The following is a 19471-nucleotide window of genomic DNA, read 5'->3' as shown; positions in this document are numbered from 1 at the left end:
CTGATAGCTCAGCAGTACTTCGCAATCCGAGCCACTTCCAAAAATCTATTGCATTTCCCGCCCTCTTCACAATCATGACAACTTGACAGGCAAATTGAGGCTCAAATCATGCGGCCCCATTGGCGGAGACGGCTATCGCCAAAATCTGACCGGTCAGCCTGTGATAAGCCGGGGCTAGTAGCCTGCGATTGCAGTTTGTGGATATTGTCCCCGGACAATTGGGCAGCAAGGCAGATATTCTGCCGTTGCCGGGCGCTCGTCTCCCCTTTTGCCTTCACGGCATATCTGACCTTTGCTGCGGCATGATGCATCGGAAGAAGGCGCAGGCTCGACCAATCACGCCAGGCTCGAGCGTCATCTGCCTGCCTGGCTCACCGGCTGACCTACGATATTCTAGCTGTAACGATCTCCTGATCCACATTGAAACGGCAGCTTGTCTTGCAACTTTTGGAGAACGAGTGCATAGCTTCTGCAAATGCTAGATTGTCCAGGTCTGGTCCACGGGAACAATGACTTGGTCCCTACGCCTCATCACAGCTCACAGCTCGGGCAAGAACTTTAGGCCGTATCTGGCGGGTGCGATACTGTGAATGTCAACAAAGACCACCACTGGGCCCTCGTTTCTCGTGATTGCTCCTAAGTCGAAGAGCAGACGGACGGCGATAATGCCAGGCATGTGTGCTATTGGCTTCATTGGGGGTCACGGACTTGGATTCGACTTCAGGGCATCGCGTGTCATGATTGAAGCAGGGTTTCTAACCTGTCTCGATCCGCACGTTACCATGACCCGCTGCTGGGGGGCGACACCCGCTGCTGGGGGGCGACACCCGCATCCTTGTGTGACGAGGGCTGCATGAACGCAAATACATCGGCACGAGAGGACTGCAGGCCGGAGTCTAACCTATCGGTGCTTGGTGCCTTTCTGCATGGCCACATCTTTACTCTGGAAGCGCGCGATATTCCCAGCAGACGCCATAGAGCATAGTCGACGTTTTTGAGGGTGCTTGACGTTACTCGACTTCGGACGGGCCATTGTCGGCCTCGACATAGGATTCTATGCTCACCGCTGTGCCTGCAGGACAGTGGCCGGTCTGGGGCCGCCAGATGTTCTGGTCAGCCACGCCAGTAGACTAGCGATGACTCCCACATGTTGTGTGAGCAGTTGCGCGCCAGTGAAAGACACCGATCCGCCCCTCATACGTCCTGTGAAGCAAAGCGAGATGAGTTCTGCGGATGTGCGCCTGCAGTCTCGACAGAGCAAGGTCAAGCATATTAGCTGACACGGGTGAAGAAATATTCTCGACGACAATACTGCTGGTCATCAAAGACTGTGCAATGTTCTTATTTGACAAGGATTCGTTGTTGAAGGCCGCGATGGTTGAACTGCGGCCGGGGCAGAACATCATTCGGTGGGTGCGTGTGTGATGCGGGAGCCCATGACCATCAGTACCAGGCTCTCCAGGAATGTAAACTCGCAACAGCAGCAAATGGATGTCGTGGACTAGAAGCTGCAGAAAGCAATCGCTGTAGTGCGGAAGATACGCCCGAGAGTAACGTGATATGAACAGTCCGAGCTCAGCGAGATTGATGGCACCAAAGTTCGTGGAGATAGCGTTGAAGAAGTCAAACGAACTGCGGATCATCAGTGGTCGGCATTGAAATTGATGGGACGACTCCCACTGCGAGCTGTATCGATTGTGGCCTCGATGGCGATAGAGGTTGGTAAGAATAGGGTGGATTGGAGGGAGGGCTGGGTTGTGAAAGGAAGTCGACGATGCTGTGATGTCAGTGAGTAGGGACTCTTCGCATCTCTTAGGCAGAAAAAGACTTAAAAGATGAGAATACACCCGCAGCGCTATCTTACAGGTCCGAACGACTCAAAGCAAGCGGTGGCAGCATGTTCATCTCCGAAATATCATCTTCCAAAATAACGGCTCGAAATTCTGTCGTAAGTGTCAGGCTTGGGGATACTGGCTTCATCATGGAGCTGACGTGGGATCTGGTCTGTGTATCCATGCGCCAGGCTTGCTGCCTTCGGGTCACAGCGATCCATTCTGGACAAAGCAGAGAATAGTCTAGTTGCCGCGAGTCTCCCAGAGGCAGTGGCAGTTACAGCACATTGATGGCGGGAGACGCGTCGGTGACACAGGCAACAGTATCCGGGGACACACGTTACACACTAAGGTAGACGATGGCGAGGTCTAGGACGGCACAAGTGTAGTGGTGGCTGCGGCGAAATCCAGCACTCCCGGACGCGGATGTACACCACTGACTCCGTCAAATTCAGCTACGGAACTATCAACTCAACTTCTTCCCCAGAGCATCGCACGAGGCGACGACAATGATGAAAAAGCGAAAAAAGCTATGGAAGGCGAGAGTGTAAGGCCATCACAAAACTCAGCAGATGATTCCCACACCAAAAGGGACGATCTCTGCATCGACAACTCGAAAGTCATCGTTCATTGAAAAAAGTGGTTGTCAGGATCCGATGGGCAGCGAGCTTCTGGCTGGGAGGGTGCCGTACAGAGGTTATCACAAACCAGCCAGTCCACGGAGGGTTTTGCCCAAGCCCTCACACTCCAGTCTCTGAGCTGCACACAACTAGCTCTACCTTAGTGCCACTCGCCAGGCGTCCTTCCAGCGCCTTTAGAATATCCCGAGGAATGGTTCCAAAAAGCAAGTAAGACTTGCAGAAGTGATATGTAGGAATGAAAGAAGATCGGGGAAGGAGAGAAATTTTGGCTGGTGGGATATAGTCGTTGCCAAGACCCTAGCTTTGCCAAGCCTCCGCTGGTCATTTGAAATTGAGCATGTTTTGAGTCGTCAAGGACCAACCCGGCCCCTGCGCTCTTCTCAATTGTGACTCAGCTCGACTCAGAACAGAACAGTGGCATCCGTGCAGCGTCTGTGCTGTGACTAATGTTCCCTAGCTCGAGGTGTCTCGCGCTGACATGTGCTTGGTTCAGCTTAGCTTGCGCCTCCTGGGTATGTCTGCGGCGTTTCACTCGCGATACATTGCGCTTCCGCTCAGGCTCGCGTCATCGCTCTGATCCGCGGCTGCCAACGACTCACTTTGGTGTTGCGTCGTAACATTCCTCCGCCCCGCCTTCTCATGTCCGTGTCCTTCAACTTGCGGCTGTCTACGGCTCGGATGGAGCGATAGGAGGGGACAGCTGATTGGTCCCGTCGCGGGTAGAGTGCTGCCCGCATTGATTCTGGCTCACGGGCGACAGATCCCAGACGGCAAGGGATGGGAGATGTTACCTCAACCAGCACGTGTCTCGGCACTGAACAGGCTCGGAGGATCGTGGACTAGCAGCAGCAATCACAGAAGATGAGAATTCCAGGTGAACCTTTGTGGTGTGGTCGGACTAATGCATTGAGGTGCTGATGCTAGCCATGTCTGCCCACGATGCCTATGCCTACGTACTTACACAATGTCTTAAACGTGTGGTCTGTTTTGAACCTTCATACACAAGCTACAGACTACAACTACGCTATCCATCTTCACCTCAGTCTTCCTCATTGTTATAGTCTTCCTCGTCATCGCTTCTCACAATCCTCTTGGCTCGTTCTCTTTTCCGCGCCTCTCGGTTGTTTGCCGCCTCCGTCGCTCCGACCTCCTCTTCTCCTCCTTCTACAAGATCTCTCTGCGCCACTGCCGGCTCTCCCTCCGCTCCTCCCTCTCCTTCCTCCACATCATCTACGTATTCTTCCTCCTCTTCCGCCTCCTCCTCCTCTTCTTCTTCGTCTTCTTCGTCTACCTCCCCTTCACCAATCTCGACCCATTTCCTCTTCTTCTCCGCCCTCGCCTCCTCATCATGGTCAACCAGCTTCTTCGCAAGGCTATCCTTCGTGACGCCCTTCCCCGCAAGCCGTACGTCGAGGTTCCTAGCCCTGATCTCCGTCCTCAGTCCCTGCATGCCAAGCGCCGTGTACTGTGCCCTCTGCGCTTGTAACTCGGCCTCTGATGGCGGAGGTAGGGGAATCACGTACGAGCCCAGCGCGTCGGCTTCCCTTTCGACCATCCGCTTGTCTCTTTCCTGCTTATCGTTAGGCGTCGGGCGTCGAAACCGGCCAGGGGTGATGTCCAGAGGATACTCGGGATTCCAGTACTTGTACTTCATGTAGTCCTTATGGGCTAATTCTCCCTCGTGTTCCATGACATTCCCAGGGCCTAGCTCGTTGATTTCGTTGTTGCGGTAGTAGAGTCGATGCTGCTTGAGGTCGTCGACTGACGTGGCAGTGGTACGCAATTTCCTATTCCATGCTGTGAGCCATGTGTCGGTTTCGATCGCAAGCTGATACATGGTGGGTCGCTTTGCGACGGACGGGTGTAAGCAGCGCATCAGCAAAGCTTTCAATTCGGCTGAAGGGATTCGGTTCAAATGCTCGTCCGTTAGGAAGTGGCCGTTTCGGGCTTCGTATAACGATTGAGAATCGTCCCAATCCACGGCGTCCTTTAGAAGCAATTTCGTGTACGTCTGGCTGTCGCCAGGACGTTGGGCTGCCTCGTAGACCATCTTTCCGATCTGCCAGACCTCCCATCTGGAGTCGTACTCCAGTGCATCGTAGTCGTTGGGCGGAGGTATGAGATCCTTGCCCCATTTCAGCTGCTCTGGTGTTGCCCAATGAGCAGTGCCTGACTCGATAAAATTGAACGGCCGATCTGGTTTTGCGTAGTGCATGAACTGGAAGTCTGTAAGCTTGACCACAGGGTAAATCCTTGTGAAATGGTCAGGTTCTTCAAGCCTCTGATAGATGCGGTGAAGAGTTTCGTCCTCGAGCGGTGCGTAATCCAACACGACGTTGACATGCTTGATGTCTCCATGAAGCATGTAGTCTCCATCTGAACGCCCACTGGACTCTGTGGTTTTGTAGTAGAGTGCGTCCTCCTCCAGGGGTCTCTTGAAGACGAGGCATGCCTTGGCCACAGAACTCAAGAGGTGCCACCAGAAAGCCTGGCCTGTCAGCATGCTAATGCCAAATGTTATCACGAAGGGAGAACATCAAAGCACATTGGGCAGTCGCCAGATGGTGATCAATTACGTACCTCTGGAACACTGTGACCGCAAAGCTGATATCGAAAGTTCAAATCCAGCACTGTCCCGTGTGGAGCATATGTGAGATAAAGCCGTATCGGAGTTTCGCTCTGCTTCGGCCAGTTATTGTACTTGTAACCACGTAGGTGCACAATGTTTCTGATCTCCTCGTCGGGTCTGTCGGCCCGCTCTTGCCTTTGGATATCCAAATGCCAAACGGCTTCCATAGCGATGCCAGACCTTTTCTTTTTACCCGTCTTCTTCAGTGTTTCGGAGAAGTACGCATGGTCAAAAGCAGCTGTCTCCTTGACAAGAATCTCATCGACTCGCTTTTGCTCGGCGTCGCGTTTGACCCACTGGCCGCATATAGTATCAGCAAGATCCGATATGCAAAGACCGACATCTCGAAGGACTTACCAGACCGACTACAGAGTTGCCCTCGAACAGATTGCGGTCTACCGTCCATGTCGCATCGTCGTCTTGCTGTCCGAGATTTGAAGCAATATCACGTGGCACGAGCAACCACCTCAAGAAGTTCCATGCCCTCGGCCTCTGCCCGGGTCGCAAGCGCTTGCGGACTCTATCCAACTGGTCGGATGGTAACAAGAAATAGTCAGATGGGGCCCAGTTACTTTGATCCCAGAATCTTTCGGCGTTAAGTTCGTGGTCATCGGTAATTTGCGGCTCTTCTAAAGGACTCGGACGAGGAGGTGGCATCTCTGATGGCCTGAAGTAACGGGCTCGAAGTCGCAGCCCCGGGTCTGCAACATCAAGGAAGGCAGGAAAATTGGCATTGTGTAGGTATACAATCGGTTGTCTTCTTGCTCAATGAGAACGGCTCGAACAAAGACCTTTGTAGCATCCCGCCGGAAAAGGGCACGAACGACACTGATCTCGATTGTTGTGTTACAGAGAGCCTGGTAAGCTCAATGAAACGTGGTCAGCACATATTTGAGCATAGTCAATTGTCGACATTGGCTTGAGCCCCTGACGAGGTCACTGTCGTGGTCAAGAGCAAGGTTGGTGTCAACGCAGGCAGTACATCAAATCAGCGTGCTTCACAGCACGCCCTCTTGCGGTAGTTGCTGTCTTTGACGTGGCTGTATCGGTGCACACATAGATCATCCAATCGTGTTCGTCATGGATGCGTTCCGCGCTGATGGGCATGTCCAGCGATCTGATGCGAAGACTTGGCGCACGGACCAGCCAGGTAGGTTGAGCTTGGGAAACATCGTATCAGGAACATCGCGAGCGTCGACGAGGTTGCAATGACTTGCGGGTGGTACATGTGTGTATCCGTCTGTGACGCGCGTGTGGCCGGCGAAATTGATGTAGAGCTGGCTTGACGGGTCGTGCCTCCCATGCCTACCTCTCAGTCGTGTTCGATATCGCGAAGTAGGTGCGGTCGGAACAAGGCGGGCATGCCGCGTCCGAGAAATCCTACCTCCATGATGTTCGGGCCAGACTTTTAAGCTTTGAGTAATGACCGCGGGGATGGGATGCGATTTCGGATGGGGAAATGCGGAACGAGCGACTGGTGACACACTACGAGATCGAGACCGCGAGCGCTGAGTCGATGAGAAGTCAATGCGATGTACAATGACGAAATGCGAAACGCGGAGGACGAGCTCATATTTTGTTATATTTCGGAGGTCTTGATGCGTGTTCACTGCACTTATATTGACATAGTTGACCAGAAAAGCAAGAACGTAGCACAAACGTCGCAAACATGGGCATAGAAAAGATTCCCAAAGACATGACGGCCGTCCAGGTCGTCGAAGTATGTCCTCCGCATGGCTCTTGCGACCGAATATTGACATCTTCACCAGTTCAAACAACCATACAAGATCCACAAGGTCCCAACACCACAGAAACTTGGCGACTATGACATTCTGGTCAAGACGGCCGTGGCTTCGCTATGTCACACAGACGCCATGGTCCGGAATGGTGTATTCCCGACAAAGCTGCCCTGCACCGGATCCCATGAAGGCACCGGCATCGTCGTGGCAAAGGGCAGCAAGGTCGACACGTTCAAGGAGGGCGATCGCGTCATGTCCGGCATTCCCAAATCGGCATGTGGTGAATGCATGAGCTGCAAGAAGGGCGATGACTACAAGCAGTATTGCACTAATGTAGAGGGCATGATCGGAGTCATCATCGATGGAGCATTCGCCGACTACCACGTCGCCGATAGCAGAACAAGCTGCCATATCCCCGACAGCGTCAGTTTCGCCGATGCAGCACCACTCGCATGCGCCGGTGTCACCATCTACCGCGCCATCATCACCTCAGGTGCCAAGAAGGCACGTGGATGGCCATCGTCGGTGCTGGTGGTGGTCTTGGTCATCTCGGGATCCAATTTGCCAAGGCAAGAGGCATCAATGTCGTCGCCATCGACGCGCGGGACGAGGGACTCGAGCTGTGCAAGAAGGCAGGCGCTGAGCATGTCTTTGACGCCGCAAGGGGAAAGAAGAGGTCGTCAAGCAAGTGCAAGCCCTCACTGACGGACTCGGCGTCGAGTCCGCCATCAATGTGTCGGAGCACGAAACATCAGCACCGCTAGCATGTGCGATCACTCGTATGCACGGCCTTGTCGTTCAGGTCTCGCAGCCAGAGATGGTGTCGGTGCCGTTCACCGAGTTTATCTTCCGCGACATCACGATCAAGGGGACTCTGGTGGCGGGACAAAAGATCTCGCAGGAGATGCTTGACGTCGCTGGCTCTAGCGGTGTCAAGGTTGAGACTCAGAAGTTCCAAGGTCTTGACAAGGTTCCGGACATGGTCGAGTTGGCGCACTCAGGCAAGCTGAGTGGCAAGGCTGTCTGTGTCGTAGATGGTAGTATGTAATAGAAGCCTCAGGTAGTGAGGATCAGGTGAGGAACGCGTGAACGCGTGGGAAATCGGAAGCGAAAATTCCGCGTACGTACTCGCAAACGATCCATTGCATCATCACGGGCCGAGCACCTCCGTACATATATTATTACACGCTGCTTGCTATGCATAGTGACCCGATAGCTACCTAGGTATCGTTATACATGATCAATGACCTGTCATTTGTAGCCGCGCCCTATATAAAGAGTGCCTGCCCAAAGGAGTTCCGACGAAGATGAACGGCGCGCCCGCGGCCAGCGAGCTCCCACTCCCCACCACCGCGAGCCATGCCCACGGCTCCCTAGCAGACCTCCTGCCCTCCCACTTCACAACAGACATCACGACCTGGCTAGCCGAAGACACTCCCTCCTTTGACTACGGCGGTTTCGTCGTCGGTTCATCTCCTCGCACAGCCCAACTCTTATGCAAGTCCTCCGGCATTCTAGCCGGTGTCCCGTTCTTCAACGAGGTCTTCCACCAGCTTGAGTGCAAAGTCGAGTGGCATGTGAACGAGGGCACGTTCATTGATACGAGCAAGAGTGGTAAGGTGAAGGTCGCAACCGTCAGCGGGTCTACAAGAAAGCTACTACTGGGCGAAAGAGTCGCGCTGAATACACTGGCGAGGTGCAGCGGCGTAGCAACCAAGAGCAGGAAACTGCTCGATATGGTTCGAGAAGCAGGCTACACGGGCATCATAGCCGGCACGCGAAAAACAACACCCGGCTTCCGCCTAGTAGAGAAATACGGCATGCTGGTAGGCGGCATTGACGGCCATCGCCACGATCTAAGCAGCATGATCATGCTGAAAGACAACCACATCTGGGCGAAAGGCAGCATTACGAATGCAGTCAAGGCCGCGAGGTCAGTTGGAGGGTTCGCGCTAAAGATTGAGGTGGAGTGCCAGAGCGAGGCGGAGGCGGATGAGGCGATTGAGGCTGGGGCGGATATTGTTATGCTCGATAATTTCGACGGGGAAGGGTTGAAGGTCGCGGCGAAGAGTTTGAAGCAGAGATGGAGGGGAAATAGGGAGGTGTTGCTGGAGAGCAGTGGAGGCTTGACGGAGGAGAACGTTGGCGGTTACATCAACAATGATATCGATATCATAAGTACGAGCTCGGTGCATCAGGGGGTGCCGCATGTGGATTTCTCGTTGAAGATCGATCACTAGAGGTGAAGATCTCGATTTCATTCTTGGAGGAATCTGCGAACTACGAACGAACGATACTGGACAGGACAATCAGGCGCTATTAGCATTGGTAATGAGCTGTATTCCGAAGACTTGGACCATAGCAACGTTGGCACTGGATACAAGAACTTAGGACTATCTTCGAACTTTCGTCCCTGCGCTGGCCACGCTTCGAACAGGAAAACTCAGCTGGCTCATTAAATGTTCGATCGCATCATCTTAGCATGACTCTGGACCATCACCAGAACGGATGACCATCTCGCTCTGCTCTTTCTTTCGCTTATCTGAGGGACAGCTCTCTGCACTATCAAGGCCAATACGGACGCCCTCTCTTGTTATCGAAGTCAATGGGCTGGCCAGTTCGCTGGCAGAGCTGAGCGAGGGACTCGACCGCGGAGTTCTGCTGCAAATCCTCGACAGGGATGATGGAAGGAATGGCTGGATGCTCTGTTTGGTGCTGGCGGCTCCTCCCACGATCTCCACTTTTACCTGGGACGAACGGCTTTCGGGGCAGACGAATATGCCTCGGCCAGGTATCTGGGAGGCCCAGCAGATGCCTCAGAATGATGGGGCCTTGGCTGAGTGGCATCTCAGTGGTTTACTCAAGACACCTCCACGGTAGCCTTCATCAGAGATCCCGTGAACGCTGAATTACTGGTCACTGGCGTCGTCAGAATCTCGCGTCAAGCGCCTGATCAAATCCTCAATGTCCTCTCCGACATTCCTCGCCATCACCGTCTGGCCAGCCTCATTCTCCACTGCAACTGCTGTATTAGCAAGCTGAGCTTCGATTCGGTGCAGGTCTTGCAGCATATTTGCCTCATTAAGTACCCGCCGACGCTCCTCAGTAATGTTAGAGACATCCCGCAAGAGCTCGCCCATGGCCATACCCAGCCGCGCGAAGCGATTGTGCAGGTTTACTAGCTCGTCGATGTCGCTCAGGTCTGGCGCGACTGGGGTGTTGGGTGCAGGACCGACGCGAGCAGTGTTGTAGAGAAGCTGGTTGGTGAAGCGCAGTGGGAAACGTGGTTGTGCAAGGCCCGCGCGGCGGAGGGTATCTCGGACTCGAAGTGACGGCACCTGGGTGATCTCCTGGCCTCTCGGTGCTGTAAGCGGTAGAGCTGGTTGGGTGACGTTGGTGCGATTCGTGTTTCGGTCGGCAGCTACGACGGGCGGACGACGAGGGGCGGTATTGGTGCCTGCGTGTGATTGTGAGAGCTCGATGCGGCGGCTGACAGGCTCAGTGGAGATGGGCACATTCTCTTTTACTACCGGTGAAGGAGCCGGGATATCGGAGACCAGAGGACTTTGAGACGCGCCGAACACAGGAGCTAGAACCGACTCGGTGACCTGGATGGGTGCGCGTGAAGGATCTGTGCTTGAACGAGAAGCAGCCTGGCTTTGTAGGACATCGGGAACCTGTATGAATCCAGGAGCGGTCACAGGGCCGACGGGAGCGAAGGTCGTCGCCGACTGCTGTCCTGGGCGAGGATAGAAGCCAGCGTAGGCTTGAGAAAAGGGTCAGCGGTCTGGTATGGTTTGCATGAGCGTAGGATCGACTTACGACTAGCATCTTCGGGTCGACTGCCATGCGGAACGGCGAGAGAGGGAGGTACATCCTGAGATTGACTTCTCTGCGAAGCCACGACGAAAGGAGGTGCCTCCGGGTTGAGGCCGGCTGGGAAGTTGGCAACTGGAAGCGATTGTCCTAGCATACGGGTCAGCAAGGCGCATGGCTGCAGCAGCGAACAGCGGGAGGACTTACTTGGCGGCGCATTGAAAGGGAACTCGGCATATTTATAACGTTGCCACCCGTCAGGTCCAAACACACCACCTTTCCCATTGTCACCACCATCATCGTTACCACCATTGTCGCTCTCTCCCTTCGCCTTCATTGGCAAACCAGCCCTCGCCCACTTGTGCAACGCGCGCAGTGTCTGTCCGAGCGGCTCGAGATCGACTTCATTCTTGTTGGCCATGTCGAGCTGGAACTGGGCAGGGGCGCTGTCCTTGATCCAGTCGTTCACGTCTTTGCGGAGTTGGTTTTGGGCCTCACGCTTGGCCTGGAGGACTTGTTTGTCGCGTTCTTTCTTGACCTCTTTGGCATTGGGATCTGCGAAACCCTTTGCTCGAGGCATGCTTAACGAGGTCAGAAAGGAGCAACGGAGCGCTTGTCGAAGAGACCCGGGTTGTCGGACGGGAGGAAGAGGGACTCGTGTCTTGTTGTGCCGTGTATGCACAAGGTTGGTCGTTCTTGCTCTCGTTCAACTGGGTTACTGTTAACAGCAAAGATACGGCTATGCTGCAGACCGGAGAGAACATGATGATATCTATAAAGTGCCAGATGAGGCTAGAGGTTCACAGACTCACGATTGGGAGTCACGCGTCTGGAAAAGGAATGGCTGAGGGAGTTAGGCGGAGAGAAGAAGTTGCCTTGTTTTGGTTTGGCAGGTGAAGATGCATTTTTGGGTGATGATACAGGAAGATGGGCTGGGGACGGAGCAGAGAGGATCGTCATTCAGCTATCATGCTCTGGAAAGAGGCATGGTACAGACGTCCCATACGTAACACAATTTGTACCTATGGTTGCTTGTTCAAGTGCAGTGTTGTGGTTTGAGTAAGCAGGCAAACGGTTGCCTTGTCTTCTAAAGGACAAAGCAGTAGCAAGCAGCAAGCGACGACGTCCACTTGAGCAATGTCAAACATCTTTTCAAGAGTATTCGGAAGTAGCCTAAATCCCGAACACAGACTTCGGAGTGCACTCGAGTCATTGCTAATCGAAAGAAAGGTTCTGGATATGGGAAACGCCGCGGAGTCCGCGACAAAGCTGACCGTGCTCCTTTTGAATAGACATTGATGACTAAAAAACCTCAATCCCTCGGTGGACGTCTGTGAACTGCAACCACGCTTTTCATATGCCTAGTGTGCCGTGACCAAGTCCAGATGTTAGCTCTGGTTCCACAGTGGAAGTCCGCCTTGGGATCGTAATCGATATCTGCCAAGGGGCCAGCAGATTTCCAGTCTGGCAATCACACCTCCCAGATGTCCAACTTGTCTTCCGTGCTCACGACCAGACTCTTCGTTGCACTGCCCTCCAAATCCACAAATTGCATACACCGCACTTCATCCTTGAACTCCCGATCAGCCAGGTTGTCCGCAAAGTATATCTTGTTGTGTTTGCCGAGTCCCGTCGCTGAACAGTATAGGGCGCCACCGCTTGCTGTTCCCGCAGACCTCGTCGTCAAAAGCTGCCCACTCCGCAGATCCCAAAGAGCAATCTTGCTCTGGTTTATGTAAGTGCTATGTGCAGCTGCGACTATGCCTGTGGAATCGTCGTATGCCCAGCCCAGGGGCTGATAGTATTGGTGTCCGTAGCGTGTAACATCGAAAGTATACAGTGGGTCCGTCAGCTCGTGCGAACACTTTATTTCTCCGTTCGGCATCTTCGTTGACAGCATGTCTCGACAGTATCTCAAGTCGTAGACTCCAGCGCCATTGACACCCCATGACAGAACGCCCCACACGAGTTCGATTCCGACAGACGCAATATGGTTGGCTCCGCCGTAAGGCGTTCTGATCCGGGGTATGACAGGGGCGTGAGGGTCGCGGACATCACCCAGTTGTATAAGTCCGCCCTTGGTGCCCGCAAGCCAGATGTGCTTACTCTGCCAGGCAACACTGACGACTTCGCACTTTGGGTCGTGGTCGTCATCAGTTGTCTGGCCGCGGCCGCAGCCGCAGCTGGATCGGATTACCAGCCTCCCGGCCGCATCGTATAGGAGGCCAACACCTCGGGAAGTTGCAATGGCCACGCTGGGCATGTCGTCTGCTGACCCAGAGCCGTAGCCTGACGTAGCTGCGCCGAAAAATTCAACTTTATGAGGCGGTGCAATTGTTCGTGTGGTCGTACCCCAATCGCCAAAGTCTTCCCGGAATCTGTGCCACGGTAAATCTGTGCCCTGTCCAGAGTAGAGGGTGGATGTGTTCAGAGATCTGTCGCCAATCGTATTGCCGGTCCCCCATAACACCACTTCGGACGTAAGAGGCGTGGCAAAGAGAAGACTCTCGCAGTCGAAAATGGATGTGGTGTTGATCCTTCTGTAGCCAAATGCCGCATGCTCGCCGTTGATCTTACAATCGTATTCTAGTGGTGTGCTGGAGAACTCTGGGCGATGCCTCCAAGACCTCGTGTGGCTGTACAGAACTTTGTTATGAGGGTCGATAGTGAACATGGGACTGACAAAATCTGTCGATCCGTTCGACAATGGGCGAGGTGCCAGCGATGCAGCATAACGTTCGTTGACCAAGTCCCCAACATGCATACGCTGGCGAGAAGATCCAGTACCAAGTCGAAGGCGTAGCTCGATCTCGTCGTCCAGGCGCCTCAGACTCTTAGTCTGGATACTTGAATCCGCTGTGCTTCTAGACCCGCCCGACAGACTTGAACTCCCCGATCCGCCAAGCTTCAGCTTCTTCCGTGGCACTGACTCCTTCTCGAGACGCCTTCGTCCCTCGACAGCTTCCCTCGAGTATTTCGTGGTTGATCGATCACGTTGGGCGACATGTTGAGTGTTCCGATGGTTCTCCTGGATGCGGAAGTATTTGCCTTTGCTTGCATCGTAGATGAACCCGGGTATCTCGCGGGCCATGGCGACCAGTTGGAGCCTTCCGTCTTCTCCGATAGTCTCCTGAATATACAGTGAAAGTAGGTCTCCAGGGCACGCCCATAGCGGCTCTGAGATAATTTGCTGTGAAGAATCTAACGAATAGAGGCTTTCGATACTCTTGGGTCGACATGAAATGCAGGTCACCGTTGCGTTTGACAGGCTGGACAAAAGATACTGCAACGAGGCTGAACAAGGCTGAGCAGCTAGAATATGACGCCGGATGACATAACTCCGATCGCAAACATTTCCACGGCCGTCGTATCCGTCCACTTCCTACTCAACAGTACTTACTTACACACAAAGGCAAGGAAAGCAGAACACAGGCTCGGCCACCCAGCTGTAGGTGTAAGCTGAGCTTCCCGTGTCTATTCTCGAGTACGAGGATGTCAAGAGTTGAGGCTGTTATTGTGCCATCGCCTCCAACGCTGGTTTGTTCATCTCCATTTTTCACCGATGTCGCATGGGTGATCATCCAATCCTTATCTTTGCCATGACTTTTTCAAGCATCCACGCTCCTTGGCGGTCACTATAAGTATCTCAAAGGTAGGTCATCCGTGACAATGTCCGCCCTCGACCCATGCACTCTACGTCTGCTGGCCGCTCCAACCTGTCCTCATCATTATGCCAGACTACAAGTCCCATTCCCCAACCGTCGACCCAGACTCGCCAACGCCGAACGGCGAAGGCCGTGGCTTGGCAAGTACTGACCATCAACGAATCGATCCCGAGTCTGGGGTCAAGCGAGGGCTCAAGACGCGCCATCTGAGCATGCTCGCCCTTGCAGGTATCATCGGACCAGGTCTCCTCGTCGGCTCGGGAGGTGCTCTGTCGAATGGCGGTCCGGCCAGTCTAATCATCGGGTTCGGCGTGATTGGGATCATTGCGTTCTCGATCATGCAGTCTCTCGGCGAGATGACCACCCTGTATCCGACTGGAGGTGCCTTCACCGGTCTCGCCGATCGATTCGTCGACAAAGCGTTCTCTGTGGCTGTGGGCTGGAACTATTTCATCATCTGGCAGCTGTGCTAGCCAACGAGTACAACGTCGTCACCTCCGTCCTTGTCTACTGGAGCGACACCGTCCCTCAATGGGGCTACTTCCTCATCTTCTGGTTCGCGTTCCTAGGCTTCCAGCTCTTGGGAGTCGAGTCATTCGGCGAAGCAGAATACTGGCTAGCTTTGGTCAAGCTAGGTGGCCTGTGCGCCTACTTCATCTTCAGCATCGTCTACGTTGCAGGAGGAGTGAACGGCGACAAAGTCGGTGCTCGGTACTGGTCTGATCCTGGAGCATTCAACGGCAACGGCTTCCGCGGAGTTGCCTCGGTCTTTGTGTTCTGCAGCACATTCTATGCCGGCGTCGAGTCTGTTGCGGTGGCGGCGACAGAGACGAAGAATCCCAAGGTCGCCGTGCCGCTTGCCGTCAGACAAGTCTTCTGGCGCATCATCTTCATCTACATGGGCTCAGCCATCTTCTTCGGCTTGACCTGCCCAGCAAACGCGGACGGACTCATCAACGGCGCCTCCCGGGCCCTCCGATCCCCAATGACAGTAGCAATCCAAAACGCCGGCTGGAATGGCGGCGTCCACCTCATCAACAGCTTCATCTTCGTCACCTGCCTCTCCGCAGTCAACAGTAGCATCTACATTGCGTCCCGCACCGTCCTCTACATGGCTCAAACACGCGCCGCGCCCCGCTTCCTTGGCTACACTAACGGTCGCGGCGTGCCCGTCTACGCCATCATCTTCACTAATCTGTTCGGTGCACTTAGCATGATGAACGTCTCCACCGGTGCTTCCAAAGCCTACTCATACATTGTCAACCTCTCCGGGGTGTCGACCTTCATCGTCTGGGCCGCCATCTCCTTCATCCACATCAAGTTCCGTCGCGCGTGGACGCACCAGGGTCGGACTACTGCGGAGCTGCCGTTCAAGTCGATGTTGTACCCATGGAACGCGTATTTCGGATTGTTCGCGAACGTATTCTTGGCGTTTGTGCAGGGGTGGACGACGTTGAGTCCGTTTGATGCGGGGACGTTCGTGGATGCGTATATTTTGCTGCCGCTGTTTCCGGTGATTTACTTTGGGTATAAGTTGGTGTTTAAGACGAAGCTGTGGAGAAAGCACGAGATTGATTTGGATCGTGGACGCAGGGCAGATCTGGATGCGGCGAAGGAGGCAGTGGTCAGTCACGGGAGTGGGCCTGCAGCGGATGTGCCAGCAAGGAGACCATCGGGGTGGCAAAAGGTGTGGAAGAACTTCTAGTACGTTCCAGGTCATTGTTTTCGTGGCATAGCGCAAGGGCGATATCATCTGAAGTCTCAGTCTAGGTCTTCGCTCGGTAGAGCATGGTACACGTTCGGTGGAATATAGCCCCAGTCCTGACCCTCGAACGTCCGTTGGCCATCGTTCCTGCCGGCAGCCCATTTGGTGTTGAAGATGTTGTAAACGCTTGACCCATATCCAAGGCCTCCAGCGCTATATCCACGAGTAGTCTGACCCACGTCGTGTAATTCTTTCACCCAAGCCGAGTACCGTTCATTGTGTTCCAGTACGAAACCGGCAAGACCGACTGGAAGTACCCAGAAGAGCGTCTGCTGGTCAGGCACGCGCGCAGCCTGAAGTCGCTGTGGTCAGCTCCGTAGGATTCAGAAAAGGTGTGCTGGGAATATTGGCCATAGTCTTGTCCAAAGCCAGAACGCAGCACTGCACAGCGCAGCTCTTCGGCTGGCTGATAGGGGCGTTTTGGGTAAAGTCATCAAGGTTGCAATGTGCTCGTCGTCACGCGATCGGAGTGGAGGAGCCGTGCTTACTGTAGCTAGCTGGTATTCGAAGACGCGACAGATTTCAACTGCGACCTGCTCGAGCGAGGTGATTTGGTTGGGAAGTAGCAGAGGCGATGACGACTCTCTCTTGGTTTGAGTGGCTTCTGCGATGGCTGCAGGAGATTGCAGAGACCACAAGATGCCGAGTAGACAGAGGACCACTGAGTTGTACAACGAGATTTCTGTAGCCTGCTGCCAACTCGAGCAGACGAGCACCTTCGTGAACGGGCGGGAGTTGAGGAGGCCGAGAAGTGGATAGTCTCGTAGATGGTCAACTTCGTGCGCTGCGTTCGGATGCTTTCCTTCCCAGTCCCAACGCCAGGAGTAAGTGATTGAAAGCTGACGCTCGATCTTGCATATCAGCGTTCGTTGCAGCTGTCTATCGCCTGTGCTGAAGACATGCGCTTGATCCTGCAAGAAGCCTGGCACATGGGAGAGCACATCGACAAGTTGATTCTGTGCATTCTTTCCTGGACTTTCGGGTAACGACCAGGGGCCCATGATCCACTCCGGATCTTCAAGGAATGTTCGAGTCTTGGTGACTAGTCCTATGACGATCTTGGGATGTCAGATTCAGGCAGATCGTGGTGTCGGCATACATACTAGGGTCGATCTGCAGCTTTCAAATGCACTTCTGAGTGGTTCAGCTGCGAAGGCTTTAGGACCTCGTATCTGCAGCAGCCTGTACAGGGCTGCCACATGGAAAGACGATGCCGTCGGGTCTGTTACGGTTGTGGACTGTCGTGATCAGCCTAGTCCAAGGCACTCAAGGCTGAACTTACCGAATGCAAGAGCAGGATCATGATAGGGATCAAAAGGTCCTCGCTTCCAGGAGCGCCAACGTTGGGCAACTGCATGGCCAATTTGCGAACAGCGCTACTGTAATGCTGAGCTCCATCTATCTCGATACTCGACAGGTGGTGCTGTTGGCCAAAGACGCAAAGAGAGAAAGCCTGACATGCTTCGAGAGCAAGGATGCCGAGCTTGCCCAACGCAGATCTCTGTAACCACGGGCTGCCATAATGGCTCCATACGAGATTCGAGAAGAGGAACGAGTACTGGATGTTGTCCTTGAAAGCCACCAGGCTCACATCTGGCGGAATTGCAGGCTTGCAACTGGATATTTGTTGGGCCTGGGTCGTGCCTGTCTTCTCGGGAGCGCTCTTACTTTTTCCGAATGCATGAAATCGCACATCAAGCTTTCGCTCGTAGCCCTTGCAGACGTATCCGGATTTCTCGCATCTCTGGCAGGTGGGCTTGGTCTCGTCTGTGGGCAGGTTAGATATATGTCGTCTGGTGGCATCACTTCGTTCCTTACCACACTTCAATCTTCGCTTGAGGCACGTCAGACAGCCTTTACTACGCCCTGGTACGCCGACCATCTTTGAAAATGCAAGTCGTCCATTCTTGCCGATTCGGGCGAGCGATCTCTGTGGTTAAGTACCACGTCCAGCAATGGTCAGGGGCATCTTTCACCCTCTTTCATCGACAAGCTACATTGCGACCAAAATGCCCTACGGATTCCCTCATATCGAATCACTCTGCTAGCGAGCAAGAGCTAATCCCCGAGCTGAAGAGCTGAACATTATTTGGAAAGGATCATGGCTGTACGGAAGCTGCAAGCAGTGCAACGTTAGGCAACCCGCGGCGGCGCCGATCAAGCCCAGCAGGGATGCTGTGGGGTGCGACCCGCGCGCTTAGTCACCCGCTCGAATGTCAAAATCGACCGCGTCCGAAGCCTGAGCTCGATTCACACACTTGCCACTATCAATACGAGATCCGGATTGTACCATCTACTACTAGAACGGCGCGTTGCTATCTACCTAGGTACAGAATGGGTCACACCTTCGCAACCGCGGCAATTGAGCCTCCCGGGCCGGCCTGCAGGAAGACCGCTCTCTCCAGGGAGCTGTCACCAGCAGCGGGCAAGGCGAGCAATACGTTGCCTCCATTCCAGGTCCCCAGCTTCATCATGTCGACGACGACATTGTTGTGCGCGATCTTCTTCTTCTTGTTAGGACCCGCCCCGACCTTAACAGCCTGCTCACGTGAGTTGTATGCAACGACTGTCACATCACAATGCTCCGCTTCCGTTCTGTCGGAGGCAATTCTGATCTCGTCACCGAAGATGCTCAAAGTCACAGAACCAACGTCGACACGCTCTCTAGCCGCGATCCCCTTAGCAGCGATGTCCATCATTTCCTCTTCTTTGCCGCCCACCCCATCAGCAAGACCATCCCAAATGACCTGCGGCGTGTACACGCCCGGCTTTCCGTTCTTGGTAGCGTAAGCTTTCTGTCTCTGGTCCCACTGATTCTGCGCGAAAGTGTCCTTCCAGCCACTCTTGCCGTCCCAGTAAGTCACGTTGTACGTGAGCAAGAGCGCGTTGGGATTAGCGAGAACTGTCTTGTACTGTCGTATGTTAGAGGTAAGTCCACGCCATGGCTGCCACTTACGATATTGGGCAGAGCTGGCGGACAAGAGACGCAGCCTTGAGAGCTGAAGAGCTCGACCAGGGATAACGGAACGATGTTGACGAAGCACGCATCTGTGTGGACGTGATTGTCCTCCAAGGACATCATGCAGGCGGATGAGTGCTGCTTCTTGCGACGAAACAAGGCGAGAAACTTGGACATGAACGACATGGCTGATAATGGACTGCTTCTGGCGATGGCATAGACTTCACTTTGACGAATTAATCAAAGCAGCCTGTGAATGCCGCCAGACCAGTTTATAATGCAGCGGACAGCAGCCTTCTTCACTGAAGGGGCTTCTCAGGGGTCTCAATCTTTTCGCTTGCGACAGAGATCGCTAAGGCAACTCACACTGCTGGATACTAGGCGCTGGTGTGAGACATCTCACGACGATCGGCCCGGGGCTGAAG

The 19471-nt window shown here is 54.1% G+C and overlaps 8 protein-coding genes across 8 annotated transcripts; 3 read left to right on the top strand and 5 right to left on the bottom strand.

Moving 5' to 3' along the window:
• Positions 1–3512: 3512 nt before the first annotated feature.
• Positions 3513–5759, bottom strand: AB675_5468 (uncharacterized protein; the record flags this gene model as incomplete). Its single annotated transcript, XM_018145680.1, has 3 exons — positions 3513–4961; positions 5054–5398; positions 5460–5759. The coding sequence occupies 3 exons, from the start codon at positions 5757–5759 to the stop codon at positions 3513–3515; spliced, it is 2094 nt and encodes a 697-aa protein (XP_018001870.1).
• Positions 5760–6771: 1012 nt separating this feature from the next.
• AB675_5467 (Alcohol dehydrogenase 4, mitochondrial) lies at positions 6772–7889 on the top strand (the record flags this gene model as incomplete). Its single annotated transcript, XM_018145679.1, has 3 exons — positions 6772–6822; positions 6872–7384; positions 7506–7889. The coding sequence occupies 3 exons, from the start codon at positions 6772–6774 to the stop codon at positions 7887–7889; spliced, it is 948 nt and encodes a 315-aa protein (XP_018002118.1).
• Positions 7890–8148: 259 nt separating this feature from the next.
• On the top strand, positions 8149–9081 carry AB675_5466 (Nicotinate-nucleotide pyrophosphorylase [carboxylating]; the record flags this gene model as incomplete). The annotated part of the gene is made up of 1 exon (XM_018145678.1): positions 8149–9081. One exon carries the CDS (start codon positions 8149–8151, stop codon positions 9079–9081), a length of 933 nt encoding a protein of 310 aa, XP_018001843.1.
• A 669-nt stretch (positions 9082–9750) lies between these two features.
• Positions 9751–11237, bottom strand: AB675_5465 (uncharacterized protein; the record flags this gene model as incomplete). Its single annotated transcript, XM_018145677.1, has 3 exons — positions 9751–10607; positions 10664–10807; positions 10865–11237. The coding sequence occupies 3 exons, from the start codon at positions 11235–11237 to the stop codon at positions 9751–9753; spliced, it is 1374 nt and encodes a 457-aa protein (XP_018001766.1).
• Positions 11238–12128: 891 nt separating this feature from the next.
• On the bottom strand, positions 12129–13748 carry AB675_5464 (uncharacterized protein; the record flags this gene model as incomplete). The annotated part of the gene is made up of 1 exon (XM_018145676.1): positions 12129–13748. The coding sequence occupies one exon, from the start codon at positions 13746–13748 to the stop codon at positions 12129–12131; it is 1620 nt and encodes a 539-aa protein (XP_018001761.1).
• Positions 13749–14387: 639 nt separating this feature from the next.
• Positions 14388–16027, top strand: AB675_5463 (General amino acid permease AGP3; the record flags this gene model as incomplete). Its single annotated transcript, XM_018145675.1, has 2 exons — positions 14388–14756; positions 14804–16027. The coding sequence occupies 2 exons, from the start codon at positions 14388–14390 to the stop codon at positions 16025–16027; spliced, it is 1593 nt and encodes a 530-aa protein (XP_018001812.1).
• A 56-nt stretch (positions 16028–16083) lies between these two features.
• On the bottom strand, positions 16084–17969 carry AB675_5462 (uncharacterized protein; the record flags this gene model as incomplete). Its single annotated transcript, XM_018145674.1, has 5 exons — positions 16084–16380; positions 16576–17145; positions 17191–17325; positions 17370–17854; positions 17906–17969. The coding sequence occupies 5 exons, from the start codon at positions 17967–17969 to the stop codon at positions 16084–16086; spliced, it is 1551 nt and encodes a 516-aa protein (XP_018002122.1).
• Positions 17970–18426: 457 nt separating this feature from the next.
• On the bottom strand, positions 18427–19232 carry AB675_5461 (uncharacterized protein; the record flags this gene model as incomplete). The annotated part of the gene is made up of 2 exons (XM_018145673.1): positions 18427–18999; positions 19044–19232. 2 exons carry the CDS (start codon positions 19230–19232, stop codon positions 18427–18429), a joined length of 762 nt encoding a protein of 253 aa, XP_018001900.1.
• Positions 19233–19471: the final 239 nt, after the last annotated feature.

This window comes from Cyphellophora attinorum (assembly GCF_001299255.1).
Source record: "Cyphellophora attinorum strain CBS 131958 chromosome Unknown Contig8, whole genome shotgun sequence".
Lineage (NCBI taxonomy): Eukaryota > Fungi > Ascomycota > Eurotiomycetes > Chaetothyriales > Cyphellophoraceae > Cyphellophora > Cyphellophora attinorum.
Note: the sequence above shows the minus strand (reverse complement) of the source record. Positions and strands in the feature narration are given on the sequence as shown.